Source organism: Bubalus kerabau, chromosome 16 (assembly GCF_029407905.1).
Source record: "Bubalus kerabau isolate K-KA32 ecotype Philippines breed swamp buffalo chromosome 16, PCC_UOA_SB_1v2, whole genome shotgun sequence".
In the NCBI taxonomy this organism is placed as follows: Eukaryota; Metazoa; Chordata; class Mammalia; order Artiodactyla; family Bovidae; genus Bubalus; species Bubalus kerabau.
In genome coordinates, this window is record NC_073639.1 from 10,189,581 (window position 1) to 10,203,052 (window position 13,472).

The following is a 13,472-nucleotide window of genomic DNA, read 5'->3' on the forward strand; positions in this document are numbered from 1 at the left end:
TGCGATGCTTCCATGTCCTGTCTGTCGTAAACTGTGCTGCAGTGAACATTGGGGTACCTGTGTTTTTTAGAATTGTGGTTTTCTCAGAGTATATACTAGTAGTACAGTGGAAAAGGCAAAAAGATAGGACACTGAAAGAGGAACTCCCCAGGTCAGTAGGTGCCCAATATGCTACTGGAGATCAGTGGAGAAATAACTCCAGAAAGAACAAAGGGATGGAGCCAAAGCAAAAACTACACCCAGTTGTGGATGTGACTGGTGATGGAAGCAAGGTCCGATGCCGTAAAGGGCAATATTGCATAGGAACCTGGAATGTCAGGTCCATGAATCAAGGCAAATTGGAAGTGGTCAAACAGGAGATGGCAAGAGTGAATGTCGACATTCTAGGAATCGGCAAACTAAAATGGACTGAAATGGGTGAATTTAACTCAGATGACCATTATATCTACTACTGTAGGCAGGAATTCCTTAGAAGAAATGGAGTAGCCATCATAGTCAACAAAAAAGTCCGAAATGCGGTACTTGGATGCAATCTCAAAAACTACAGAATGATCTCTGTTCGTTTCCAAGGCAATCCATTCAATATGACGGTAATCCAAGTCTATGCCCCAACCAGTAACGCTGAAGAAGCTGAAGTTGAATGCTTCTACGAAGACCTACAAGACCTTTTAGAACGAACACCCCAAAAAATTGTCCTTTTCATTATAGGGGACTGGAATGCAAAAGTAGGAAGTCAAGAAACACCTGGAATAACAGGCAAATTTGGCCTTGGAGTACAGAATGAAGCTGGGCAAAGGCTAATAATAGAGTTTTGCCAGGAGAATGCACTGGTCATAGCAAACACCCTCTTCCAACAACACAAGAAAAGGTTCTACACATGGACATCACCAGATGGTCAACACCGAAATCAGATTGGTTATATTCTTTGCAGCCAAAGATGGAGAAGCTCTATACAGTCAGCAAAAACAAGACCAGGAGCTGACTGTGGCTCAGATCATGAACTCCTTATTGCCAAATTCAGACTGAAATTGAAGAAAGTAGAGAAAACCACTAGACCATTAAGGTATGACCTAAATCAAATCCCTTATGATTATACAGTGGAAGTGAGAACTAGATTTAAGGGACTAGATCTGATAGACAGAGTGCCTGATGAACTATGGACGGAGGTTCATGACGTTGTACAGGAGACAGGGATCAAGACCATCCCCAAGAAAAAGAAATGCAAAAAAGCAAAATGGCTGTTTGAGGAGCCCTTACAAATAGCTGAGAAAAGAAGAGAAGCCAGAAGCAAAGGAGAAAAGGAAAGATATAAGCATCTGAATGCAGAGTTCCAAAGAAAAGCAAGGAGAGATAAGAAAGCCTTCCTCAGTGATCAATGCAAAAATAGAGGAAAACAATAGAATGGGAAAGACTAGAGATCTTTTCAAGAAAATTAGAGATACCAAGGGGACATTTCATGCATAGATGGGCTCAATAAAGGACAGAAATGGTATGGATCTAACAGAAGCAGAAGATATTAAGAAGAGGTGACAAGAATACACAGAAGAACTGTACAAAAAAGATCTTCACAACCCAGATAATCATGATGGTGTAATCACTCACCTAGACCCAGACATCCTGGAATGTAAAGTCAAGTGGGCCTTAGGAAGCATCACTACAAACAAAGCTTAGTAGAGGTGATGGAAGTCCAGTTGAGCTATTTCCAACCCTGAAAGATGATGCTGTGAAAGTGCTGCACTCAATATGCCAGCAAATTTGGAAAGCTCAGCAGTGGCCACAGGACTGGAAAAAGTCAGTTTTCATGCCAATCCCAAAGAAAGTGAAAGTGAAGTCGCTTAATCGTGTCCAACTCTGTGACCCCATGGACTGTAGCCTACCATGCTCCTCCATCCATGGGATTTTCCAGACAAGAGTATTGGAGTGGGTTGCCATTTCCTTCTCCAGAGGATCTTCCCAACCCAGGGATCGAACCTGGGTCTCTTGCATTGTAGGCAGACGCTTTACTGTCTGAGCCACTAGGGAAATCCCAAAGAAAGGCAATGCCAAAGAATGTTCAGGTTCAGTTCAGTTCAGTTCAGTCGCTCAGTCGTGTCTGACTCTTTGCGACCCCATGAATTGCAGCACGCCAGGCCTCCCTGTCCATCACCAACTCCCAGAGTTCACTCAGACTCACATCCATCGAGTCAGTGATGCCATCCAGCCATCTCATCCTCTGTCGTCCCCTTCTCCTCCTGCCCCTAATTCCTCCCAGCATCAGAGTCTTTTCCAATGAGTCAACTCTTCTCATGAGGTGGCCAAAGTACTGGAGTTTCAGCTTCAGCATCATTCCCTCCAAAGAAATCCCAGGGCTGATCTCCTTTAGAAAGGACTGGTTGGATCTCCTTGCAGTCCAAGGGACTCTCAAGAGTCTTCTCCAACACCACAGTTCAAAAGCATCAATTCTTTGGCGCTCAGCCTTCTTCACAGTCCAACTCTCACATCCATACATGACCACAGGAAAAACCATAGCCTTGACTAGACGGACCTTTGTTGGCAAAGGAATGTCTCTGCTTTTGAATATGCTATTTAGGTTTGTCATACCTTTCTTTCCAAGGAGTAAGCGCCTTTTAATTTCATGGCTGCAGTCACCATCTGCAGTGATTTTGGAGCCCCCCAAAATAAATTCTGACACTGTTTCTACTGTTTCCCCATCTATTTGCCATGATGTGATGGGACCAGATGCCATGATCTTCGTTTTCTGAATGTTGAGCTTTAAGCCAACTTTTTCATTCTCCTCTTTCACTTTCAACAAGAGGCTTTTTTGTTCCTACTGCACAATTGCACTCATCTCACAAGCTAGTAAAGTAATGCTCAAAATTCTCCAAGCCAGGCTTCAACAATACATGAACTGTAAACTTCCAGATGTTCAAGCTGGTTTCAGAAAAGGCAGAGGAACCATAGGTCAAAATGCCAACATCCACTGGATCATCAAAAAAGCAAGAGAGTTCCAGAAAAACATCTATTTCTGCTTTATTGACTATGCTAAAGCCTTTGACTGTGTGGATCACAATAAACTACGGAAAATTCTGAAAGAGATGGGAATACCAGACCACCTGACCTCCCTCTTGAGAAATCTGTATGCAGGTTAGGAAGCAACAGTTAGAACTGAACGTGGAACAACAGACTGGTTCCAAATAGGAAAAGGAGTACGTCAAGGCTATATATTGTCAACCTGCTTATTTAACGTATGTGCAGACTACATCATGAGAAACTCTGGGCTGGAAGAAGCACAAACTGGAATCAAGATTGCCAGGAGAAATATCAATAACCTCAGATATGCACATGATACCACCTTTATGGCAGGAAGTGAAGAAGAACTAAAGAGCCTCTTGATGAAGGTGAAAGAGGAGAGTGAAAGAGTTGGCTTAAAGCTCAACATTCAGAAAACAAAGATCCTGGCATCCAGTCCCATCAGTTCATGGCAAATAGATGGGGAAACAGTGGAAACAGTGTCAGACTTTATTTTTTGGACTCCAAAATCACTGCAGATGGTGACTGAAGCCATGAAATTAAAAGACACTTACTCCTTGGTTGAAAAGTTATGCCCAACCTAGACAGCATATTCAAAAGCAGAGACATTCCTTTGCCAACAGAGGTCGGTCTCGTCAAGGCTATGGTTTTTCCTGTGGTCATGTATGGATGTGAGAGTTGGACTGTGAAGAAAGCTGAGGGCTGAAGAATTGATGCTTTTGAACTGTGGTGTTGGAGAAGACTCTTGAGAGTCCCTTGGACTGCAAAGAGATCCAGCCAGTCCATCCTTAAGGAGATCAGCCCTGGGTGTTAATTGGAAGGACTGATTTTGAAGCTGAAACTCCAATACTTTGGCCACCTCATGTGAAGAGCTGACTCATTAGAAAAGACCCTGATGCTAGGAGGGATTGAGGGCAGGAGGAGAAGGGGATGACAGATGATGAGATGGTTGGATTGCTCACCAACTCAATGGACATGAGTTTGGGTAAATTCCGGGAGTTGGTGTTGGACAGGAAGGCCTGGCGTGGTGCAGTTCACGGGGTCACAAAGAGTGGGACACGACTGAGCGACTGAACTGAACTGATAGTAGTAGTGGGATTGCTGGGTCATATGGTAGTTTTTTTCCTAATTTTTAGAGGAATCTCCATACTGTTCTCCATAGTGACTCTATCAGTTCGCATTCCTACCAACAGTTGGCAAGAGGGTTCCCTTTTCTCCACACACTCGCCAGCATTTATTGTCTGTAGATTTTTCGATGGTGGCCATTCACACTGGTGTGAGGTGATAGCTTGTTTTAGTTTTGATATACAGTCTCTAGTAATAAACGATGTTGAGCGTTTTTTCATGTGTTGATTAGCCATCTGTATGTCTTTGGAGAAATGTCTGTTCCGGTCTTCTGCCCATTGTTTGATCGGGTTGTTTGTTTTCTGATATTGAGCTACGTGAGCTGCTCTATATTTTGGAGGTTAATCCTTTGTCCATTGCTTCATTTGCAGTTATTTTCTCCCATTCTAAAGGTTGTCTTTTCATGTTCTTTATGGATTCCTTTGGGCAGGAGGACTTTTAACCGCTGGACCACCAGGGAAGTCTCTAAGTGCTATTTTTAGAGAAGTTGCTAAGTGCGGTTTTTATACTGAGAGGTAGAAACACTTTATGTAGCAAATGAAATAAAGCCTATCCCATGTACGACACAGGTAACTTGCTTCTCATCTTTGTTGACCAGAGAGAGTAGTTGTCTGGCTTTGCCTGGACTATTTCCCAAACATGTGTTTATATGAGCGGTGGGGCCCTGCAGCTCCTGGGGCTTGGACAGTGCGCGTTCCCTGTGCCCGGGGTGGCTGGCACTGTTCCCTGGCCCTAGTCCCCCCTCTCCCGTCCTCCCACCCGGGACCAGGGCTCACATGGTTACCCCTGAAAGCCAGTCTTCCTGCGAGAAGGGCGAGGTCAGAACACCACTTCCCACTACATAAATCAAAGTTTACGCACATGCCTACTGTGTGAAGACCCAGAAAAAAACAGCCTCACTGTCAGAGGAGGCCTTCCGCCTCATCTCCACCCCCGCCGGACAGTCTCAGGTAGGCCCAACGTTCTGGAACTCAGAAAACGCTTACAAATAAGCACCCAGAAGGATAAAGAGCACCAAGGCGGCTGCCTGGTCTCACCTTCAGATCTCACAGCTGTCAAGCGCTTCAGCCAGAAACTTAATGTTACTTTAACGGTGCCTTTGCATCTAATATTTATACACATCCTCAGTAGTGGCAGGTTTTGTGAGGCTTTGGCAAAGCTGCTGCTTTGGGCTAATTACAAGGCACCATGAAGCATACACCCCGCTCTGTACTGTGAAGCCAGGGACAGGAGCTAATAAAGACTCTGTTTCCCCACCACCAAGTGAGGCTGTCAAGTACAGGAACCGTGACACATTTAGGGCAGGCTTTTGGTTGCCTGGATGTCAGAGGAATACAAATGTTTATGACAGCACTCGGCAGTAGCAGAAAGAGTAGATGGCCTGAGGGCAGAAAGAAACTATATATACATGTAAGAGCAGATGAATTGTAGCGTTTGAAACCGAAGAGGAAAAGACCTTCCCCTTTCCACTCCGCCTGCGCCAGTGAGGAAAGCCGGGTGCAGTGAGTGTGAGTTTCAGAGGGCAGAGCTGGGGACCGCAGGGGCTGCGACCGCTGGGGGCAGATACAGATAGAGGCAGTTTTGGATTCTGTTGGCTTCCGGTGTGTTTAAAGGAGGTAGGGTTGGATCCTGGCTTCTGTGAGGCAACCACAGAATCAAAATAAAAGTCTGTTTGGCAAGGCATCAGTGTCGCATGAGGGACTCTCCCTTACACTTGCCTTGGGGGGTTTGCCTTTACATTGCTCTACTTTACGATTTTTAAAAAATAACCGATTTTTCTGGTGGGAAAAATGGTATTCTTTTTCGTTATAAAGAAGTAATGCAGAAAAATAGAAAGATTTTCCAGTTCTACCACCTTGAATTAACTACCGTTAGTATTGGGTAGAAGGAAATGGCAACCCACTCCAGTGTTCTTGCCTGGAGAATCCCAGGGATGGGGAAGCCTGGTGGGCTGCCGTCTATGGGGTCGCACAGAGTCGGACACGACTGAAGCGACTTAGCAGCAGCAGTATTGGGTGAACGTCGTCCCAGGCAGATTTCCGTGCAGAGAGACTATTGGAAGGATGGGCAATTGGGATGTGTAGATGGTGGGTTAAAAAATTAAGACTTTTGACAATGAGAGGCTTCGTGTGCTGTTCCTCAGTCCTGTTTGTTTATTCTTGGTTGTGTTGGGTCTTCCTCGCTGTGTGTGGCTCTCGATGCAGAGCACAGGGCCAGCTGCCCCGCGGCGTGTGGACCTTCCCTTCCCAGGGATGGAACCCACGGCCCCTGCACCGGCCAGCAGACTCCCAACACTGGGCTGCTGGGGAAGTCCAGCTTTATTTTTGAAGAGGCGTGCAGTTCATTGGTTTTTAGTCTAGTCACAAGGATGGATAACCATCACCACTGTCTAATTTCAGAAGATTTTCATCACCCCCAAAACAAACAGACTGTGCTCAGTCTGCAGTCTCTCCGCATTAACCCCTCCCTCTAGGCAACTGCGGATCTGCTCTCTGTCTGGATTTTCCTGTTCTGGACATGTACGGTGAATGGACTCTGACAGTATATGTATGACCTCTGGTGTCTGGCTTTCACCTAGTATGATGTTTTCCAAACCATCTACATCGTGTCTGTACTTCATGCCTTTCTTAGGTTTTTGACAAATGTTTATTTTTATTTATTTATCTGGCTGGGCCAAGTCTTGGTTGTGGCATATGGGAACTTTGGTTGTGGCAGGAGGGATTGAATTCCCTGACCAGGGACTGAACCCAGGCCTCCTCCCTTGGGCGCACAGTATCTTGGCCACTGGGCCACTGGGAAGGTCCCTCCGTGCCTTTTTATGACTAAGGAGTATTCCGTTGTGTGGACAGACCACATTTTGTCTGCCTCAGTTGGCGGACGCTCGTTTCCCACTGGGGCTCTTTGAATAATGCTGCTGTCAACGCGCGTACAGGATTTGATTGGTACACATCTTCAAATTTCTTGGGGCTATACCTATAGGAATGGAATCTCTGGGTCACGTGGTAATTGTATGTTTAACATCTTGAGGACCTGCCAGACCGTTTTCCGACGGGCCGCCCCATTTCACAGTCCGGTCAGCAGCGTGGGGTGATTCCAGTCCTTCCATGTCCCCACCAGCAGTTGTAACTGACCTCTGACTGGTTATCCTTCCTAGTAGGTGTAAAGCAGTAGCTCAGGGTGGGTTTGATTTGCATTTCCCTTTTGACTAATTACATCAAGCGTCTTTTTGTGTCTTATTTTTATGGTGTACTATAAAATGTGTTACATTTTACAGTGGAAAAATGTGTTACAGTTAATTTTTACTGAATTTAATAGAGGAATCCAAGGAGGCCTTAGGTTTTAGAAAGCCTGTGAAGCAGAAAGACTCTGGTTCCACGGGTTATTGGATAACAGAGTTGGATTGGATAACTAGGAGACGGGGAAAAAAAGTTGACTCAGGATGACCCCTCAGAATGACAGATAAGCAGAAGGAATCATCCTGCCTTGAGAATATTCTGAACTCCAAAGACTCCCACTTTATGTCGAATTTATTATTAATCCATCTTTTGCCACCTGGCTCTCCCTTCCGTCATCACCCATTATTTTCATCCCTGACACATTCTACTGCCCCTTCCCCCCAGGTGCCCCAACAGTGCTTCTGAGACTTAACAAACCTCATCTGCTTAGCTCTCTGGGCACAGAAGAGTTAGGAGGGCAACAGAAACTCAAAGGTTATTTATCACCCTGAGCAACTTCTGGTAGCTGCAGACAAAAGCACCCAGGCTCTCCTCTCACAGGATCCATTTCTGACAGAACCCAGGGCCCACCAAACCCCCACCTGCAGAGCCACAAGCCCACTGCAGCTGGCAGACCAAGGTCCCGAGCCTCCGGGACTCAGCGGCCCTCAGTGTCGTATAGACTGCTGGCCAGCCAGGCCCCGAGAGCGAGCATCCCAGATGCCTGCGTGTCTCCGCCATGCAAGCCTGAAGGAGGTGCACATGGCCCGCTGTCCCCAGGGGTTGTCTCCTTAGCATGCCGTGTAAGCAGTTTCCACTTGTCTTCTCAGAGGTCTGCTTTTAAACAAATCACCAGAAACCTTTTAATGCAGAAAATATTATGTCGTGCAGTAAAACTTTCAAATGATTTGATGTCTCTTTCTCCCTTTTTGGTGGGTCAATTCTTTGGATGTTTTCGTGGGCCTGCTTCTCATGGAGGCCTGGACTGATGTCTGGAAGAAAGACCTTTGATGACGCTTACCTCTGCCCAGAGGGGCACCCTCTCTGTCTTGTCTGTCTCTGCACCCCCCGGAACAGGTCTCCCCCCTGCCCGCATTCTGACCCTGGAAGCCCCAAACAGGTGGGGCAGGCCAGGGGGCTGTGTGCTCTCCTGTCCTTCCCCTGCAGATCCTTTAAAACTAAAGACACAGTCGGGTGGTAGTTAAAAGGATGTGTGCTTGACCCGCAGGAACTGAAGGCTGAGTTTCTGCCCCATGTGTCAGAGCCAGCTCTGGTGGGCAGGGTGTGCTCAGGGTCCCCAGCTTGCATTCCCCACTCTGCTGGTAGGAACCCCTTGTGACATGGGTTTGTCTTGCAGCAGCAGGCCTGGGAGCTGCACACCCTGCCAGAAACAATTGCACTTCCATAGTGCTTCCCAGGGAGAAGGCGATGGCACCCCACTCCAGTACTCTTGCCTGGAGAATCCCAGGGACGGGGGAGCCTGGTGGGCTGCAGTCCATGGGGTCGGGAAGAGTCGGACACAACTGAGCGACTTCACTTTCACTTTTCACTTTCCTGCATTGGAGAAGGAAATGGCAACCCATTCCAGTGTTCTTGCCTGGAGAATCCCAGGGATGGGGGAGCCTGGTGGGCTGCCGTCTATGGGGTCGAAGAGAGTCGGACACGACTGAAGCGACTTAGCAGCAGCAGCAGTGCTTCCCAGGGTGGAGATCAGACACGGGCAAAAGCTGAGGATTTATGCCGCAGCATGAGGCTGGCAACCCCAGAGCCAGGATGACTGCAGCAAGGGGGCCAGGGAGCCCGCAGAGTCCGGCCTAGGCCGCCTTCAGAGGCTCCCGCCCTGCTGACTGAAGCCAGGAGGGCAGTCTGTGTCTTAAACAGGAAGGAGCAGAGGACTGGATTCTGGAACCCACTGTGTCAGCCCGGGGGGCTGGGGCTGGGCTGCGCTTGACTGATTTGGAAAGTTAATAAGCTGATGCATTCTTAACTCTGGAGTGGAGAATACTGCGGTCCCCCGGCATTGTTCCTGGAGGCCCACGAGGGGTGCGCTTCCCTGGGTCACTTGGTCCTCACCCCACATCCAGCCCAACACACATGCTCAGGGAGCAGCCAGCCTCTCTGCATTTAAAAGTATCGTCCCAGCCTTGTCCTGCGTTTCCTTCTGAATGCTGTATTTTGGCCATGATCCCTGAACTGCCTCTATCCTGGTTATTTTGGCCCAGGCAGATCCAGCCAATGTTGGGGCCTGTTGGGTCCCTGCAGTATTGGGTGCCAGGCAAAGGCTGAGTCTGGGCGGTCAGCGTAGGCTGGCTCCGCACTTGGAGCCACAGTGGCTGCAGCGGCCCGTGGCTGCCAGGCGTTCAGCTTCCAGGCCCCAGCTGCAGGCAGTATCCATGCCTGCTTCCCGGGAAAGGGTTGCTGCAGAGACGCTTAAAAGAAGGCCTTGCGGGTGATTTCTGTTATGAGCCCACACGTCAGCTCATTCATCCAGTGGAACTCGCGTCAGCCGGGACCCGTGAGGAATTACCTCACACTCCCCGCCCTCCCCATTGTGCCCTTGGAGTCCACCAGCGCAGATAAGCCATCTCCATCTCCACCAGCATGGTCTTGGGCTCAGTGTGGAGAGGCCCCAGTGTGTCTGCACGTGGCTGGATCTCACTGACCCCTCCTCTCTCCACCCTCCTTCCCCCAACAGGTGTTTGAGGAACTGTGGAGGAATGAAGGCAAGACCCCAACACAGATCGTTGCAGAAAAGAAGCTTGAACTGCTGCAGGACCCAGAGGCCCTGGAGCAGCTCTGCCGCTCCACGCTGGAGGCGCACCCCGACGTGGTACGCATCCCCACAGGGAGGGGTGGTCACGCAGGCACAGTGGCTTCGGGCAGAGGGGCGCCTCTGCTGCTCTCCCCCCGCAGTCCAGCGGAGCTTCTTGACAATGGTTGGCCCGGGTTCATCCGTGATCCCCCAATTAATTTTGTCAGTTTTCAGCTAAAGTCAAGAGATGCAGTTAGGTGAACACTGGAAAAATACAGCTTTTCCTAGGAGGAAGATCCACCCCTGCAGTTGAGTCCCATGGCATCCCGGTGGAAGGGGGACTCGCGACCTCCCTAGACGAGGGCACTCTCAGAGGGTCCCCGAGCTCTGCTCTGTAAGGAGACCTCTGTATCAGAAAGCAGCAGGTGGGACTGCGTGCACAGGGCAGACACCTCAGTTCTCTGCCTTGGAGCAGTGGGAGGAAAGACAGAAGGTTTGAAAATCATTTGTAAATTATGGAGAAGTCCTTCACGGGAACAGAGCTGGAAATCAAGTCATTTTGTGTTGTGAGCAGAGAACAAAATAGAAAAAAACTAAAATGAGGTGCATTTCCCCCCCCCCTCCAAAATCTAATCATTGTGCAGAGATTCTTTTCAGTGGGGGAAAAACTTCTACCCTCCCTTTCAGAACGATGCCACCCACTCATCAGCTTGCAGGGACACTAACAGCTCTGTGAAGAGCTCTCGATAAGGAAAAGGAGCTTGCACGCGGTCTCGGCAGTCTCCATCTCCCAGCCTCATCTGGAGTGGCTGATAAAGACACTTCTCATTTCAGACTCAGTCTGCGGCACTGCGCGCAGCTCCGCGCAGGCGCCGGTGCTGATCAGGGCAGGAGGTCGGGCGGGCGACCCTGACGCGGTGGCTGATGCTTGGGGAGCGTTGCCATCTCCTGGATTTGCCTTCTAGCAAACAAGCTTCTTGGCAGGAAGCTGGGGGAGGAGGGCCCACTGAGCCTGAAGGGTTTGGGGAGAGGGGCGCTCACGATCCGGCACTGGGTGCGCAGCCCTCGGCGCCTTTTAATCAGGAGGCCAGGGATCAGGTACCTCCTTTGCTGGGAGCACAGAAGCCGCCTCCAAAGGTCACCCTCTCCCCTTTGTCCTCTTCTCATTTTATATCTAATACAGAAAAAAGAAACTAAATTTGTTTCAGTAAGCCCAAACTTGATTAAGGATTTTTTTTAGGCAAGAGTCTCTGTTTTCCCCTCTAAAACAATTTCTGTTTTTAAAGGTAATGGATCTAAAGAGGGGAAACCCCAGAGCTATAAACAAACTGATCGGGTTGGTCCGAAAAGCGACTCTGGGCCGAGCAGACCCGACAGCGATCAAGGAGGTGCTGGAGAGGCAGCTTCATCCTGACGGGTTCGGGTCCCCCTGCCAAGGCCCGGCCAAAGCCTGTGCAAGCTGATGTCCGGGGCCCTGCCCACCTGCGCCTGGAGATGCCGCCTCCGCGAAGGCTTCATGGACATCACAGGGTTCCAGGAGAGGTGCGGCGACGGTGAGAAACGCAGTGACGCTGAGCGCGCACACTCTCAGATGCTGTACCTCCTAGGACGACATCTCATTCTGCAGGGCCCTCATCCATTTGTAAGCACGTCCTCTGGGCCCAGCATCATTCTAGGCGCTGGGGATGGGCAGTGATGGAGAGAGACGGTGATCTGGATGCAGTATTTTGTTTGGGGACCTCTCATGGTTGGGGAGGAGGGTGTGAGCCTTAGTTAATACCATGAAGTAGTGGCATTCTCCCATCCACTGAGTAAAACTGTTGTTGCTCACTCAGTGCTCTGGGATCCCAGAAAGCAGAGATCTGAGCATAAGGGATTTTTTTCCTCCATAAAAAAGACAACATCAGTTTTCAAATAGATTTAATGAATAAAATATACTGAAATATCACATAAAAAATTAACTTATATGTCAAAAGTTGTGCAGTTGATTGATAACTCCCCCTCCCCACCCTCAGGCCAAAAAGTTTGATAAGGAGATAAAAAAGCTGTAACATTAAACTGATTTGTTTTGCCTGGGAAGAATAAGAGGACAAACTAGTAAATGGAAATTGTGACCTTTAGAGGTCTCTGTGGTCCAGATAAGAGCACCTCCCAGGGTTGCCCTCCACGCCCCCCCCCACCGCAATTCCCGGGACAGTAATAGTGTTTCTCTGCAGCCCGGGGGGGCCCCTGTGTTCCCCGCGTGCCTTTGTTACCTCTGACTCAGCGCGAAAGACCACGTTTGCAAGTTCTGATTTTTAAAAGCACAAAATCTTTGGCAGCCCCGACTTTACACTGAGTTCTGTCTGTGCTGAGAAGAGGACAAATGTCTTCATCATGAGCGGTGCTCCCGAGGCAGCAGGGACCCAGAGAAGAGCAGACCGTCCCCCACCAGCGCCTCAGCTGTTCACGCTTCTGGTTGTGGACGCTGGCTCAGGATTTCCCTAACTGGGAGTATTGGGAGGACTGTCCTTCCCAGCCAGAAGAGCAGGGGCAGGAAGGAAACGAGCCATCTGGTTTATTTCAGACAGGCATGAAGAGGTAAGGTTTTACTTTGTAAAAAATGCGTGTTGAGAATATGTGACATCACCTGGGAAGCCGTGTGCCCCTTGCAGGTCCTGTTAACGGTTCTGAAAACCACTGGGCCTGACAGTAAACTGCTCATCAAGCCACTTTTCGAGACAGAAAGTCAGAGCCAGTCCCCAAACCCTGACCCCCAACCCCTTTGCTCCTGAGACTGGAATCTGGCAGCAGCATGATTTTGTAAGAAACAGTAAGAGTTCAGTTTTGTTTTCCAAACTCCATTTTCACCAGAAATCTGGCTTCTTGGTCATCAGACTTTACAGAAAGCACTAGCCAACCTTTGCAGATCATTTTAAATCAAGGGCTGACTTGAATGGGACTGGGGAGTGGCGGGGACAGTTCAATGAAGACCATTTACCAATAATATCGTGTCATATGTAAACTGTATTATGGACTGATCATTTTGGAGAAAAATGCCATTGCTGGGGTGAGGGTGGGGGGCAGAGAGAAGGAAATGGGTAAAAGGGGGTCAGCTGTCTGGCGGCGGCAGAAACAGCCCTTGGTGGTGAGCACACTGTAAGGTACAGTGAAGCAGAAATGTGTCGTCCACATGAAACATACAGTGTTATAAACCGGTTGCCTCAGTTTAACACGGAGCTCTGAATCTCTGCTGATTATTGTCCAGCTCTGACAACTGCCCGTTATCTTGAATGCTCACTTCCAAAATCCAAAAAATCAGATTATGTTGTTACAACTGTTAATAGGAAAAAAAAAAAGCACAGCTGGTATCTTACTTGGAGCCTGACGAG

The 13,472-nt window shown here is 48.8% G+C and overlaps 1 protein-coding gene across 5 annotated transcripts in view; it reads left to right on the top strand.

The window, feature by feature from the left end:
• Window positions 1–13,472, top strand: part of GATB (glutamyl-tRNA amidotransferase subunit B) — a 119,784-nt gene that overhangs the window by 90,356 nt on the left and 15,956 nt on the right. For 2 of the 5 annotated variants that reach the window (XM_055550638.1, XM_055550637.1), the window contains 2 exons: window positions 10,045–10,179; window positions 11,388–13,110. In XM_055550638.1, coding sequence (XP_055406613.1) covers window positions 10,045–10,179; window positions 11,388–11,564 — 312 coding nt within the window. In that variant the 3' untranslated portion in view covers window positions 11,565–13,110. Of the gene's footprint in view, window positions 1–7,926; window positions 8,182–10,044; window positions 10,180–11,387; window positions 13,111–13,472 lie in introns of those variants that run through there. The other 3 variants (XR_008703594.1, XR_008703593.1, XM_055550639.1) reach the window with 3 other exon arrangements.